The sequence below is a fragment of the Oncorhynchus mykiss genome, chromosome 9, assembly GCF_057628025.1.
Source record: "Oncorhynchus mykiss isolate SJ-2025 chromosome 9, ASM5762802v1, whole genome shotgun sequence".
NCBI lineage: Eukaryota > Metazoa > Chordata > Actinopteri > Salmoniformes > Salmonidae > Oncorhynchus > Oncorhynchus mykiss.
In genome coordinates, this window is record NC_143030.1 from 53,540,821 (window position 1) to 53,555,269 (window position 14,449).

The following is a 14,449-nucleotide window of genomic DNA, read 5'->3' on the forward strand; positions in this document are numbered from 1 at the left end:
TCTTTTGCCCATCTTAATATTTTATTTTTATTGGCCAGTCTGAGATATGGCTTTTTCTTTGCAACTCTGCCTAGAAGGCCAGCGTCCCGGAGTCGCCTCTTCACTGTTGACAGTGAGACTGGTGTTTTGCAGGTACTATTTAATGAAGCTGCCAGTTGAGGACTTGTGCGGCATCTGTTTCTCCAACTAGACCCTCTAATGTACTTGTCCTCTTGCTCAGTTGTGCACCGGGGCCTCCCACTCCTCTTTCTATTCTGGTTAGAGCCAGTTTGCTCTGTTCTGTGAAGGGAGTAGTACACAGTGGTGTACATTTTGAGCCTATAATCTAACCCACAAATGCGTATGCTCCAGATACTCAACTAGTCTAAAGAAGGCCAGTTTTATTGCTTCCTTAATCAGGACAACAGTTTTCAGCTGTGCTAACATAATTGCAAAAGGGTTTTCTAATGATCAATTAGCCTTTTAAAATGATAAACTTGGATTAGCTAACACAACGTGCCATTGAAACACAGGAGTGATGGTTGCTGATAATGGGCCTCTGTACGCCTATGTAGACATTCCATATCAAATCTGCCATTTCCAGCTACAATAGTCATTTACAACATTAACAATGTCTACACTGTACTTCTGATCAATTTGATGTTATTTTAATGAACAAAAAAATAGATTTTCTTTCAAAAACAAGGACATTTTTAAGTGACCCCAAACTTTTGAACGGTGCTGTACATAAACAGCAATGCACACTAAATGTCCATCAGGCTTGTGTGTGTTTTACCTGCACATATCCGTGTGAGGGTCTGAATGACCATCCACTTGTGTTCAAAGGAGCTGGACGATGTTTCCAGAATGGTCAGGAAAATCTCCCTGAAAAACACCTGGGAGAGGTAGAGACAGTGAGGGAACTAAAAGTGGTAAGTAGTTTCATCATTCATTTTTATTTTCCATTCTATGTTGCCTATTTTAAATTGAGTATAAAGACTCAAAATCACAGATAAAATATATAAATCCTGTATCACGAACCTCGATCTGCATCTTGAGGTGGACTTTAAAGTGGGAGAGAAGGGTGAGGAAGATGGCGAGGGAGAGCTCAAACACCTCGGGCACAGAGGACACCCCGTTTTTGGAGAGGGCCACACACAGGTACTGCTTGATGGCATTGACAAACATCTCGTGGGTACGGAAGACGGGCCCTGCCCCCTGGAGCACAGACAGCAGCAGCTGCAGAGACACCACTTTGGAGCGCAGCTCATGAGACCTGAGGAGAGGGGGAGAGAGTAAGGGGACAGAGAAGGAGTTCGACGGGGAGAAGAGAAAGACGGGAAAAGGCAATGAAGAGGGAAAAGGAGAGTTGGAGAAAGGAGAGATGACAAGGACATGGGAAAGAGGCAAAGAAAGGGAGATTGTGGGAAGTGTAAATAAATATTTAACAGTTTAGTATATGAATGATTTGTACAGTTTATAGCCTTAGTACAATATAGTTATTTAGGTTTAAATTATAGCAAGTCACTGTCGAATATGTTTGGATGCAGTGATCAGGCTCAGCTTTCACTTGCCTATTCAGACTCCCAGCCTTAGGGTTTTAGATTACAGCAACTGAAGAAGCCCAGTCACGAATGTAAAACCCCCAGCTAACCTGGGTATACTGATCTTTAAAACGGTCTATATACCAAGTGGAAGCTATTTACAGTGCCTTGAGAAAGTATTCACACCCTTTGACTTGTTCCACATTTTGTTGTTACAGCCTGAATTGAAAATGGATTCAAGTTAAATGTTTTGTCACTGGCCTACACACAATACCCCACGATGTCAAAGTGGAATTATGTTTTCAGAATGTTTACAAATGAAAAAAAAAAGAAAATAAATTGTCATAAGTATTCAACCCCTTTGTTGTGGCAAGGCTAAACAAAATCAGGAGTAGAAATGTGCTTAACAAGTCACATAATACGTCGCAAGGACTCATTCTGTGTGCAATAATAGTGTTAACATGATTTTTGAATGACTACCTCATCTCTGTACCCCAAACATACAATTATCTGTAAGGTCCCTCAGTTGAGCAGTATATTTCAAACACAGATTCAACCACAAAGACCAGGGAGGTTTTCCAATGCCTCGCAAAGAAGGGCACTTATTGGTAGATCAGTAAAAATAATAAAAGCAGACATTGAATATCCCTCTGAGCATGGTGAAGTTATTAATTACACTTTAGATGGTGTATCAATACACACAGTCACTACAAAGATACAGGCGTTCTTCCTAAGTCAGTGGGAGACTAATTCTGGGAGACAAATTCACCTTTTAGCAGGGTTGACATACTTATCTAGTCAAGATAGTGTTGTATTTTTTTATAAATATTTTTCTTCCACTTTGACATGAGAGTATTTTGTATCAATCATTGACAAAAAAAAGACAAATGAATTTGAATCCCACTTTATAACAAAATGTGAAAAAAGTCCAGGGGTGTTAATACTTTCTGAAGGCCCTGTATATAGCATTGTGTAGAGAAAGCCAGGAGAAACTTGGACTTGGATTAGGTGATGAGAACAAGGGAGGAGTTGTGCGTTTGAACAGAGGGGAAACTGGGGCTGAAGGACTAGCGGATCATGTCTCACTTTGGGTCAGGGGGTCCGTCTGCCAGGGGCTTCATGGAGAGCTTGCAGAGGGAGCGGAAGACCAGGAAGGCATCTTTCTGCAGGATGTGGGAGAAACGAGCAGTGTTCTGGCCACCCTGCATAGACTCTGCATCCTAAAGACAGAGAGCAAATAACTAAACAGAACAGGCTTAAACTATACAACGCAATTGTCAATATATAACTAAACTACCAAAACTAATGTATAATGCATAGGGGCAAAAATAATCACAAATCACTGTTTTCTCCCATAAAACCTTTGATGTGACCCATCCTCATTCCACAGATAAGAGCTAACTCACCAGGATGTCTGTAGAAGACACTGAACCACGGTCATCCATAATGCCGTTCATTTGGTTCGTATTTGTCCTGGGTCTAGGGGGCACCACCTCTGTCTGCTCAGGGAGATGATCCCTTTCTGTGTGGAGAGGTGGAAAAGTCCAGTCAGATACAGGTGTGTAAATGACAGACCAAGACAAGCCCTGATTAACAAACTCTGTCCAATCACACCACCTATGGTTACAACCAATGCCTAACCTGGTGCGGTCTGGGGCTGTGGCTCTGGTTCAGGTGCTGGAGCCACTTCCTCACTCGTTGGTTGCTCTGTTGGCTTTGAATCGACTTCTGGTTTCTCATCCCCTCCTACTTCTGATTTCTCCCCCTGCCCCACCTCATGCCCTTCCTCGACTGGCTGTTTTACGGTTGTTGGGGTCTCCGAAACTGGATCTTCAAAAACTATTGATGAGAAAAGAACATGTGTCAAATAAATGATGATGTAGGCTTCAGAAATGTCATGCAATAATAGCACATGAGCGACGTTATGTATAAATATACTCAACGCCAATACCTGGAGGTGGTGTCTCCTCCCTTTTCTCCTCTGTAACAGCCACATCCTCCTCAGTCTTGCACTCCTCTGGTTGGCCATTGATGGAGGGTGTGTCTGGGGCCAGGGGCGTGGTATGGAGGTCTGGGGTGCTGGCCGCAGGAGATGGCGTCCCGCTTAAGTCTTGGGTGCGGTCTGACCGGGGAGAACCGCATATACGCCCAGGGGAAGTGGAAGGGTTCTGATGGGGCAAACACAGTCTATCCTTCTCCTGCTCGTGAGACTCCAGAGCCTGTATAGATGCAGGTCATGATCAATAAAACTAGTCAGAACACCAAACAGCATGTGAATAACAGCCAATGAACAAGTCAGCTAGGAGACAATCAGACAGTTAACAAACTGACAAATACACTTATGGAGAAATTATTGGGACACAAGGAAGGTCTCCATTTCCAGTCAATCAAGATTTATTTTCATCTCCATTACTCAATCAGCTTGCTTTAAGAGGATACAGACCAGGGTCTAAGACGGAGTCGATCGATTTGTTTAGATGACTGCATGTATGAACAAGTAAATATGAGGGTGAACTGGGCTGGTCTGGACAGTATACTGACCGCCTGTGTCTCCATGCGGGTGAAGATCACATTGAGCATCTGTGTGAGCGTGGCCTTGGCGGTGGTCTGGTTGATGAGGTTGCGGCTGGCCAGGTAGATGTTGTAACAGGTACGCACAGTCAGTAGAACAGTCCCCTCGTGGATCTCAATGTGAGGGGAGGTCACTGCAGTTAGGAGAGCCTGGAGGAGAACAGCAGGGGTCAGAACAGTCAGGGGAAATAGAAGAAAATCATGTCTTGCACTACCTTTGTGAATTCTAGATCATTCTAGATCGTTCAAATACGATAGGAAGACTGGTCAGTCCAATAAAACCTGCTGTCAACAGTGACAATACTGGTGGCTTGTATGAACAAGACAGACTTTGGACCCTCATCTTTGGAGTTCCACTATGGGAAACTTAAACTCTGGTTATGCATCACGCCTACTGTACAGCCATAAAAGACAGATTTGCCACCGGATATACCTGTAGTATCACAGTGGGGAATGGAGGTGGGAAATAATGGGCAGCAATTTGTCCTGAGAGGCAACTAGGCTATATATGGTACATCGGTATAAATATGTAACTATAAATAAAGCAGAGGTTTAAGATGAATGGAGTCCCTGACAGACTCACCTTAATGATTTGCAGCTGCACCCCCTCGTCTGTCTGTGGGCCCTGGAAACAGTTACAGATGGTCTCCACCAGCCGGTCGATGAGCCTCTTCCCTGGAGCACTACTGTCAGGGGCGTTGCCTGTGATGTGGCCATACGCAATGAGCTTCTGCAACGAGGGGGAAAGGAGAGACGAGAGATTGTGGAGAATGTATGCATCTCTGATATTTAGGGGCACAACTCCGAGGAATTGCACAACAGGGGTAACAACATTTGAACTTCTCCACCCAGTGGCACTTACAAGTAGGGACTTACAATTACCTTCCACCCACAATTGAGTCCCAGCTCCCTCTCACAATTACAGATGTGTGTGTACTTTAATATGTCAACTTGAGGACCTGTAGGGCTGGAAATGGCCAGGGACGATACAATATCATCACGATACTTAGGTGCCAATACGATATGTATTTTCGATTCTCACGGTTCTATATACATTTGGGGACCCGAGTGGCACAGTGGCCTAAGGCACTGCATCTCAGTGCTAAAGGCATCCCAACAGACCCTGGTTCGATCCCAGGCTGTATCACAACTGGCCGTGATCAGGAGTCACATAGGGCGGCGCACAGGCCCAGTGTCGTCCGGGTTAGGGGAGGGTTTGGCCGTCATTATAAAATAAGAATTTGTTCTGAACTGACTTGTCTAGTTAAATAACAAAATATATGTATTGCGATTCGATACTGTAGTTTTATTACGAAACCATGTTAAAACATATTTGATCAGTCATGGAAATAAAAGTGCTGAAAACAAAGTGTCTCCACATTTTAAAAGGAACAAGCTGTGAAGGGAAAACACTGCCATTTTGATGCAAGTACAGCCAACTAGTGCAAAAATAATATTGTGACATTGTCAAAACGATACAATACGATATACAGTGCCTTCAGAGCCCTTGACTTTTCCTACATATTGTTAAGTCACAGCCTTACTCTAAAATTGATTAAATAAAAAAACATCCTCAGCAATCTACACATAATACCACACAGGTTTTTGGAAATGTTTTCAAATGTATAAAAAAAAAAAACAGAAATACCTTATTTACATAAGTAATCTGACCCTTTGCTATCAGATTAGAAATTGAGCTCAGGTGCATCCTGTTTCCATTGATCATCATTGAGATGTTTCTACAACTTGATTGGAGTCCACCTGTGATAAATTCAATTGATTGGACATGATTTGGAAAGGCACACACCAGTCTATATAAGGTCCCACAGTTGACAGTGCATGTCAGAGTAAAAACCAAGCCATGAGGTTGAAGGAATTGTCCCTAGAGCTCTGAGACACAGAAGGTCCCCAAGAACACATCATTCTTAAACGGAAGAAGTTTGGAAACACAAAGACTCTTCCTAGTGCTGGCCGCCCGACCAAACTGAGCAATCGGGGGAGAAGGGCCTTGGTCAGGTGGGTAACCAAGAACCCAAATGATCACTGACAGAGCGCTAGAGTTCCTTTGTGGAGATGGGAGAATCTTACAGAAGGACAACCATCTCCGCAGCGCTACACCAATCAGGCCTTTATGGTAGAGTGGCCAGACTGAAACCACTCCTAAGTAAAAGGCACATGACAGCCCGCTTGGAGTTTGCCAAAAGGCACCTAAAGGACTCTCAGACCATGAGAAACATGATTCTCTGGTCTGATGAAACCAAGATTGAACTTTTTGGCCTGAATGCCAAGCGTCACGTCTGGAGGAAACCTGGCACCATCCCTATGGCATGGATGTCGCAGCATCATACTGTGGGCAGGGACGGGAGACTAGTCAGGATCGAGGCAAAGATGAACGGAGCAAAGTACAGAAAGATCCTTGACGAAAACCTGCTCAAGCACTCAGGACCTCAGACCTAGCCAGAGACCAGACTTGAACTGTGCTTTGGCAAAGTGGGTGGGGTTATATCCTTCCTGTTTGGCCCTGTCCGGGGGTGTCCTCGGATGGGGCCACAGTGTCTCCTGACCCCTCCTGTCTCAGCCTCCAGTATTTATGCTGCAGTAGTTTATGTGTCGGGGGGCTAGGGTCAGTTTGTTATATCTGGAGTACTTCTCCTGTCCTATTCGGTGTCCTGTGTGAATCTAAGTGTGCGTTCTCTAATTCTCTCCTTCACTCTTTCTTTCTCTCTCTCGGAGGACCTGAGCCCTAGGACCATGCCCCAGGACTACCTGACATGATGACTCCTTGCTGTCCCCAGTCCACCTGACCGTGCTGCTGCTCCAGTTTCAACTGTTCTGCCTTATTATTATTCGACCATGCTGGTCATTTATGAACATTTGAACATCTTGGCCATGTTCTGTTATAATCTCCACCCAGCACAGCCAGAAGAGGACTGGCCACCCCACATAGCCTGGTTCCTCTCTAGGTTTCTTCCTAGGTTTTGGCCTTTCTAGGGAGTTTTTCCTAGCCACCGTGCTTCTACACCTGCATTGCTTGCTGTTTGGGGTTTTAGGCTGGGTTTCTGTACAGCACTTTGAGATATCAGCTGATGTACGAAGGGCTATATAAATACATTTGATTTGATTTGAACCCGATCGAACATCTCTGGAGAGACCTGAAAATAGCTGTGCAGCAACTCTCCCCATCCATCCTGACATAGCTTGAGAGGATGTGCAGAGAAGAATGGGAGAAACTCCCCAAAGACAGGTGTGCCTGGAACTCCCGGGTGGCGCAGTGGTTAAGGGCGCTGTGCCATCAGAGACTCTGGGTTCGCGCCCAGGCTCTAGTCATAACCGGCCGCGACCGGGAGGTCCGTGGGGCGACGCACAATTGGCCTAGCGTCGTCCGGGTTAGGGAGGGTTTGGCAGGAAGGGATGTCCTTGTCTCATCGCGCACCAGTGACTCCTGTAGCGGGCAGTGCGCGCTAACCAAGGTTGCCAGTTGCATGGTGTTTCCTCCGACACATTGGTGCGGCTGGCTTCCGGGTTGGATGCGCGCTGTGTTAAGAAGCAGTGTGGCTTGGTTGGGTTGTGTATCGGAGGACGCATGACTTTAAACCTTAGTCTCTCTCGAGCCCGTACGGGAGTTGTAGCGATGAGACAAGATAGTAGCTACCACGAAATTGGGGAGAAAAAGGGGTAAAATTCAAAAAACAAAACTAAAAAAAGACAGGTGTGCCAAGCTTGTAGCGTAACAACCAAAAAGACTCGAGGCTGGAATCGCTGCCAAAGGTGCTTCAACAAAGTCTGAATACTGTGTGATATTTCAGTATTTTTTAAAAATAAATTAGCAAAAAACATCTGAAAACCTGTTTTTGCTTTGTCATTATGGGGTATTGTGTGTAGATTGAGGGAGGGGGAAATATCAATATCAATTTTAGAATAAGGCCTAACAAGGGATCTGAATACTTTTCGAAGTACTGTATCATCCAAAAGAATACCCCAATGTAACTTCTTCCCCCATCACTACATACCTGTAAGCAGTCCAACGAGGTGCTGACAATGCGTGGGGACTTAGATTGACAGGCAAGCTCAAAAGGAAGCACATATTTGTCAGCCTCAATGTAGTTTGCTCGGGGCGGGACCACTGTGCCATCTCTGTAGGCCAAAGGAAAGATAAATGACAACAGGAACTAAAGCCTTAATATTTATGCACTTTAAGTTGCTCTGGATAAGAAAGTCTGCAAAATGACTAAAATGTTAATGTAAAACAGATTAAATCATGCAGGCCTCAGGACATTACAAACATAATAAGCACTAATAACAGTGGTGACTGCTTAATAGGTGTTTCAAACCAATCGCCTGCCCCTGAAATACAAATACAAAAGAGGAAAAGGGGTTGGAACTTACTTTTGCTTCTCAAGCTCGATTTTAATTTCATCTGTGAAGACAAAAGGAACAAGATTAGTGTTGTCCGAACATTTACCTTAAAAAGTGACAACCAGCCGTTAGACAAAGTGCACCCTGCTTCAGTTGAAGTAAAATGCTGAGGGATGGGCCTGGAGAAATGTAACCCCTCAAATTGATAGACAGAGCTCTGGATGCAAGGACGGACCATCCAAGATATCAAAATGATAGTTTAAGGCATATTTTGATGTTTTTATTGTTTACAATTACAATGTTTACAAACATTGGCGTAAACCGGGTTTATATTCTGGGTTCTGGTGGGGTACGCCAGTGTATATACACTACCGTTTAAAAGTTTGGGGTCACTTAGAAATATCACCGTTTTTGAAAGAAATGTTTTAAAAATTGTTCATTAAAATAACAAACTTGATCAGAAATACAGTATAGACAGTGTTAATGTTGTAAATGACTATTGTAGCTGGAAACGGCAGATTTTTTTATGGAATATCTACATAGGCGTACAGAGGCCCATTATCACTCCTGTGTTCCAATGGCACATTCTGTTAGCTAATACAAGTTTATAATTTTAAAAAGGCTAATTGATCATTAGAAAACCCTTTTGCAATTATGTTAGCACAGCTGAAAACTGTTGTCCTGATTAAGGAAGCAATAAAACTGGCCTTCAGACTAGTTGAGTATCTGGAGCACCAGTATTTGTGGGTTCGATTACAGGCTCAAAATGGCCAGAAACAAAGACCTTCCTCCTGAAACTCAGTCTATTCTTGTTCTGAGAAATTAAGGCTATTCAATGCCAGAAGTTACTAGCTTGAACACACCTCGCGACTCAGTTAGCCATTGTGTCTGGGACCGCGTGGGACCGCGGATTGTCCCGGGCTTGTGGCTGTCTAAACTTCTGCTGTTTGTTGTTTCAATCTTCCCCGTGACCTGCCCTGTCTGGAACTGCAAGGAGTAACAGCGTAACCTACGTTGTTACCATGACAAAGACAATCTGATGGGAGTACCGTTGAGGACAGTGGTGTCTATCACAGGTGACTAGTTAAATAAAGGTTACACTAAGAGCATAACATTTCTGCACCCTAATTTTCTAATTCTAGTCTATCCAATACCCAAACGGAGATTCAGTGAAAATAAAAATCTCATTGATTTATCAAGACCAGTCCCAATGCTTGTCTCGGAGCAGAACGAAATTACGCCAAAATCTTATTGCTTCAAATTCTATTGCTTCTAACTTAAATGCTTTTTAAATAAATAAGACCTACACCACTTTTAACAGCACATTACTCAACACTAGTGAGGCTCATTTCGCCTATGGTAGGCCTACAGTAAATCTACAAATATTTTTTTCAACTCTGCCAATAATTACATTTAGAGGATTGGAGGTTTCTAAGTTAATATCTAAAAGAGGCATCCAATCCTCTAAATAAAATGATTGGCGGCTTTATTTACAAAGTTCAAGAATTACCTTTCACGCTCACTCTAGGTTAAATGAAAACGAAATCTCAAATATTGTTACTTTTTAAACAAAGCGATTATGATTATTATTAATTAATTTAGAATATCTAAGAGGCTGTTATATCTAAGTTTTTTTTATAATTCTAAATTAATTAATAATAATATTTCTTGTTTAAAAAGTAACAATGATTTGGAGATTTCGTTTTCATTTAACCTAGAGTGCGAGAAAAAGGCAATTCTTGAACATGGGGTGAGACTCACTAATTTGTAAATAAAGCCAGTTTGTTATTTAGAATTCTTTATTTCTGGAGAAACCTAACTTGATTATTTAGCAGACATCACTTGCTTATAGCTGGCTTGATGAAAACGATGTCCATTTCGTCTGTTCTCTGGTCGCAATGTCATTTTTGTTTTTAGATAAACAGCTCGTTTTTGAATGGTTACTGTGCTAAGGGTGGAGTTTTGGGCGAGGTGAGGCAAGCTGTGACTTTCAGGTTACAATAGGCTATAAGCATACAGCAGATGGCCGATTGTCCTCACTTTGATTATGCTGTAACAATGTACTGTAGCACCATGACCAGGATCTCTATTCATTTATTAAGTGAGCAGATTAGTGCATTCAGGAGGAATGGAAAATCTACTGGAGACATTTCAAAAATACTGGTAGACTTGGGGATTTTGGTCACGGACAGTGCTTTTCGCAAACACCATCATCAGATGCCTGTTTTATGCCAAACCTGAAAGCAGAGGAAAATGAACAGGTACAGTAGGTGACAATACTGTAAAGTAGGCCTAATAATGCTAAAAATAATGCTTAAATAAATTGACTGCTGGTCTTTACTGTACGCTGCACATTTTTACATTGCATTTCCATCGACTCACTGATGAATGAAGATGATGAGCGATCGGCAAAGGCCATCTGGAATCTGCTGGCATCACGACACAACATCAACATCGCTCTATTTACAGTCAAAAGACAGCTGAAGAAACTTGCGTTGACTTATGGAAAGGCTCGGTAAGAAATGTTTATTTATTTATATATACACTACTTAAAATAATAAAGGGAACACTTAAACAACACAATGTAATTCCAAGTCAATCACACTTCTGTGAAATCAAACTGTCCACTTAGGAAGCAACACTGATTGACAATAAATTTCACATGCTGTTGTGCAAATAGAATAGACAACAGGTGGAAATTATAGGCAATTAGCAAGACAACCCCAATAAAGGAGTGGTTCTGCAGGTGGTGACCACAGACCACTTCTCGGTTCCTATGCTTCCTGGCTGATGTTTTGGTCACTTTTGAATGCTGGCGGTGCTTTCACTCTAGTGGTAGCATGAGACAGAGTCTACAACCCACACAAGTGGCTCAGGTAGTGCAGCTCATCCAGGATGGCACATCAATGCGAGCTGTGGCAAGAAGGTTTGCTGTGTCTGTCAGCGTAGTGTCCAGAGCATGGAGGCGCTACCAGGAGACAGGCCAGTACATCAGGAGACGTGGAGGAGGCCGTAGGAGGGCAACAACCCAGCAGCAGGACCGCTACCTCCGCCTTTGTGCAAGGAGGAGCACTGCCAGAGCCCTGCAAAATGACCTCCAGCAGGCCACAAATGTGCATGTCTGCTCAAACGGTCAGAAACAGACTCCATGAGGGTGGTATGAGGGCCCGACGTCCACAGGTGGGGGTTGTGCTTACAGCCCAACACCGTGCAGAACGTTTGGCATTTGCCAGAGAACACCAAGATTGGCAAATTCGCCACTGGCGCCCTGTGCTCTTCACAGATGAAAGCAGGTTCACACTGAGCACATGTGACAGACGTGACAGAGTCTGGAGACGCCGTGGAGAACGTTCTGCTGCCTGCAACATCCTCCAGCATGACCGGTTTGGCGGTGGGTCAGTCATGGTGTGGGGTGGCATTTCTTTGGGGGGCCGCACAGCCCTCCATGTGCTCGCCAGAGGTAGCCTGACTGCCATTAGGTACCGAGATGAGATCCTCAGACCCCTTGTGAGACCATATTCTGGTGCGGTTGGCCCTGGGTTCCTCCTAATGCAAGACAATGCTAGACCTCATGTGGCTGGAGTGTGTCAGCAGTTCCTGCAAGAGGAAGGCATTGATGCTATGGACTGGCCCGCCCGTTCCCCAGACCTGAATCCAATTGAGCACATCTGGGAAATCATGTCTCTCTCCATCCACCAACGCCACGTTGCACCACAGACTGTCCAGGAGTTGGCTGATGCTTTCGTCCAGGTCTGGGAGGAGATCCCTCAGGAGACCATCCGCCACCTCATCAGGAGCATGCCCAGGCGTTGTAGGGAGGTCATACAGGCACGTGGAGGCCACACACACTACTGAGCCTCATTGACTTGTTTTAAGGACATTACATCAAAGTTGGATCAGCCTGTAGTGTGGTTTTCCACTTTAATGTTGAGTGTGACTCCAAATCCAGACCTCCATGGGTTGAAATTTGATTTCCATCATCTTTCACTTATAATTCACTGTATCACAATTCCAGTGGTTCAGAAGTTTACATACACTAAGTTGACTGTGCCTTTAAACAGCTTGGGAAATTCCAGAAAATGATGTCATGGCTTTAGAAGCTTCTGATAGGCTAACTGTCATCATTTGAGTCAATTGGAGGTGTACCTGTGGATGTATTTCACGGTCTACCTTCAAACTCGGTGCCTCTTTGCTTGACATCATGGGAAAATCTAAAGAAATCAGCCAGACATCAGAAAAACAAATTACATACCTCCACAAGCCTGGATCATCATTGGAAGCAATTTCCAAATGTCTGAAGGTACAACGTTCATCTGTACAAACAATAGTACGCAAGTATAAACACCATGGGACCACACAGACATTATACCGCTCAGGAAGGAGACGCCTTCTGTCTCCTATTGATGAACGTACTTTGGTGTGAAAAGTGCAAATCAATCCCAGAACAACAGCAAAGGACCTTGTGAAGATGCTGGAAGAAAGGTACAAAAGTATCTATATCCACAGTAAAACGAGTCCGATATCAACAGAACCTGAAAGGCCACTCAGCAAGGAAGAATCTACTGCTTCAAAACCACCATAAAAAAGTCAGACTATGGTTTGCAACTGCACATGGGAACAAAGATTGTACTTTTTGGAGCAATGTCCTCTGGTCTGATGAATCAAAAATAGAACTGTTTGGCCATAATGACCATAGTTATGTTTGGAGGCTTGTAAGCTGAAGAACGCCATCCCAACCGTGAAGCACTGGGGTGGAAGCATCATGTTGTGGGGGTGCTTTGCTGCAGGAGGGCCTGGTGCACTTCAAAATAAATGTCATCATGAGAAGGAAAATTACGTAGATATATTGAAGCAACATCTCAAGACATCAGTCAGTAAGTTTAAGCTTGGTCGCAAATGTGTCTTCCAAATGGATAACTCATACCAAGAATACTTCCAAAGTTGTGGCAAAATGGCTAAAAGACAACTAAGTCTTGGAGTGGCCATCACAAAGCCCTGACCTCAATCCCATAGAAAATGTGTGGGCAGAACTGAAAAAGCGAGGCCTACAAACCTGACTCAGTTACACCAGCTCTGTCAGAAGGAATGGGCCAAAATACACCCAACTTATTGTGGGAAGCTTGTGGAAGGCTACCTGAAACATTTTACCCAAGTTAAACAATTTAAAGGCAATGCTACCAAATACTAATTGAGTGTATGTAAACTTCTGACCCACTGGGAATGTGATGAAAGGGGGGGTTCACACCTAGCTCGGCTATTAGATAATTCTTTAGTAAAGGTTGTAAAGTCTTTTGTTCAGCTAACAGCCCATCCTAGAAACATTGTTAGCAGAATTCACAACCTGCTACGCTTGTGAAAAACTAATAATAACTTTTTCCCTTTTCCACTTGTTAAAGATTCCAAATATTGGGGCCTCCTGGGTGGCGCAGTGGTTAAGGGCTATTATTAGTTTTTCACAAGCGTAGCAGGTTGTGAATTCTGCTAACAATGTTTCTAGGATGGGCTGTTAGCTGAACAAAAGACTTTACGACCTTTACTGAAGAATTATCTAATAGCCGAGCTAGGTGTGCCATCAGAGTCGCTGGGTTCGCTCCCAGGCTCTGTCGTAACCGGCCGCGACCGGGAGGTCCGTGGGGCGACGCACAATTGGCCTAGCGTCGCCCGGGTTAGGGAGGGCTTGGTCGGTAGGGGTGTCCTTGTCTCATCGCGCACCAGTGACTCCTGTGGCGGGCTGGGCGCAGTGTGCGCTAACCAAGGTGGCCAGGTGCACGGTGTTTCCTCCGGCGCATTGGTGCGGCTGGCTTCCGGGTTGGATGCGTGCTGTGTTAAGAAGCAGTGCGGCTTGGTTGGGTTGTGTATCGGAGGACGCATGACTTTCAACCTTCGTCTCTCCCGAGCCCGTACGGGAGTTGTAGCGATTCCAAATGTTAATGTTTTTAGCCACAGTCGGTCCCAACCCCAATTAATACATTTGGGCACAGTCGATGGACTTCAGGCCA

At 44.1% G+C, this 14,449-nt stretch overlaps 1 protein-coding gene across 2 annotated transcripts in view; it reads right to left on the reverse strand.

Annotated features, from left to right (window-relative positions):
- arfgef2 (ADP-ribosylation factor guanine nucleotide-exchange factor 2 (brefeldin A-inhibited)) overlaps positions 1-14,449 on the reverse strand; it is a 40,124-nt gene that overhangs the window by 19,088 nt on the left and 6,587 nt on the right. For both annotated transcript variants that reach the window (XM_090184471.1, XM_036988199.2), the window contains exons 2-11: positions 8,481-8,511; positions 8,105-8,228; positions 4,678-4,824; positions 4,065-4,244; positions 3,475-3,742; positions 3,165-3,362; positions 2,930-3,045; positions 2,610-2,743; positions 1,021-1,255; positions 776-875 (exon numbers count right to left, since the gene is read on the reverse strand). In XM_090184471.1, the coding sequence (XP_090040597.1) occupies positions 776-875; positions 1,021-1,255; positions 2,610-2,743; positions 2,930-3,045; positions 3,165-3,362; positions 3,475-3,742; positions 4,065-4,244; positions 4,678-4,824; positions 8,105-8,228; positions 8,481-8,511 (1,533 nt within the window). The remainder of the gene's footprint in view (positions 1-775; positions 876-1,020; positions 1,256-2,609; positions 2,744-2,929; positions 3,046-3,164; positions 3,363-3,474; positions 3,743-4,064; positions 4,245-4,677; positions 4,825-8,104; positions 8,229-8,480; positions 8,512-14,449) is intronic.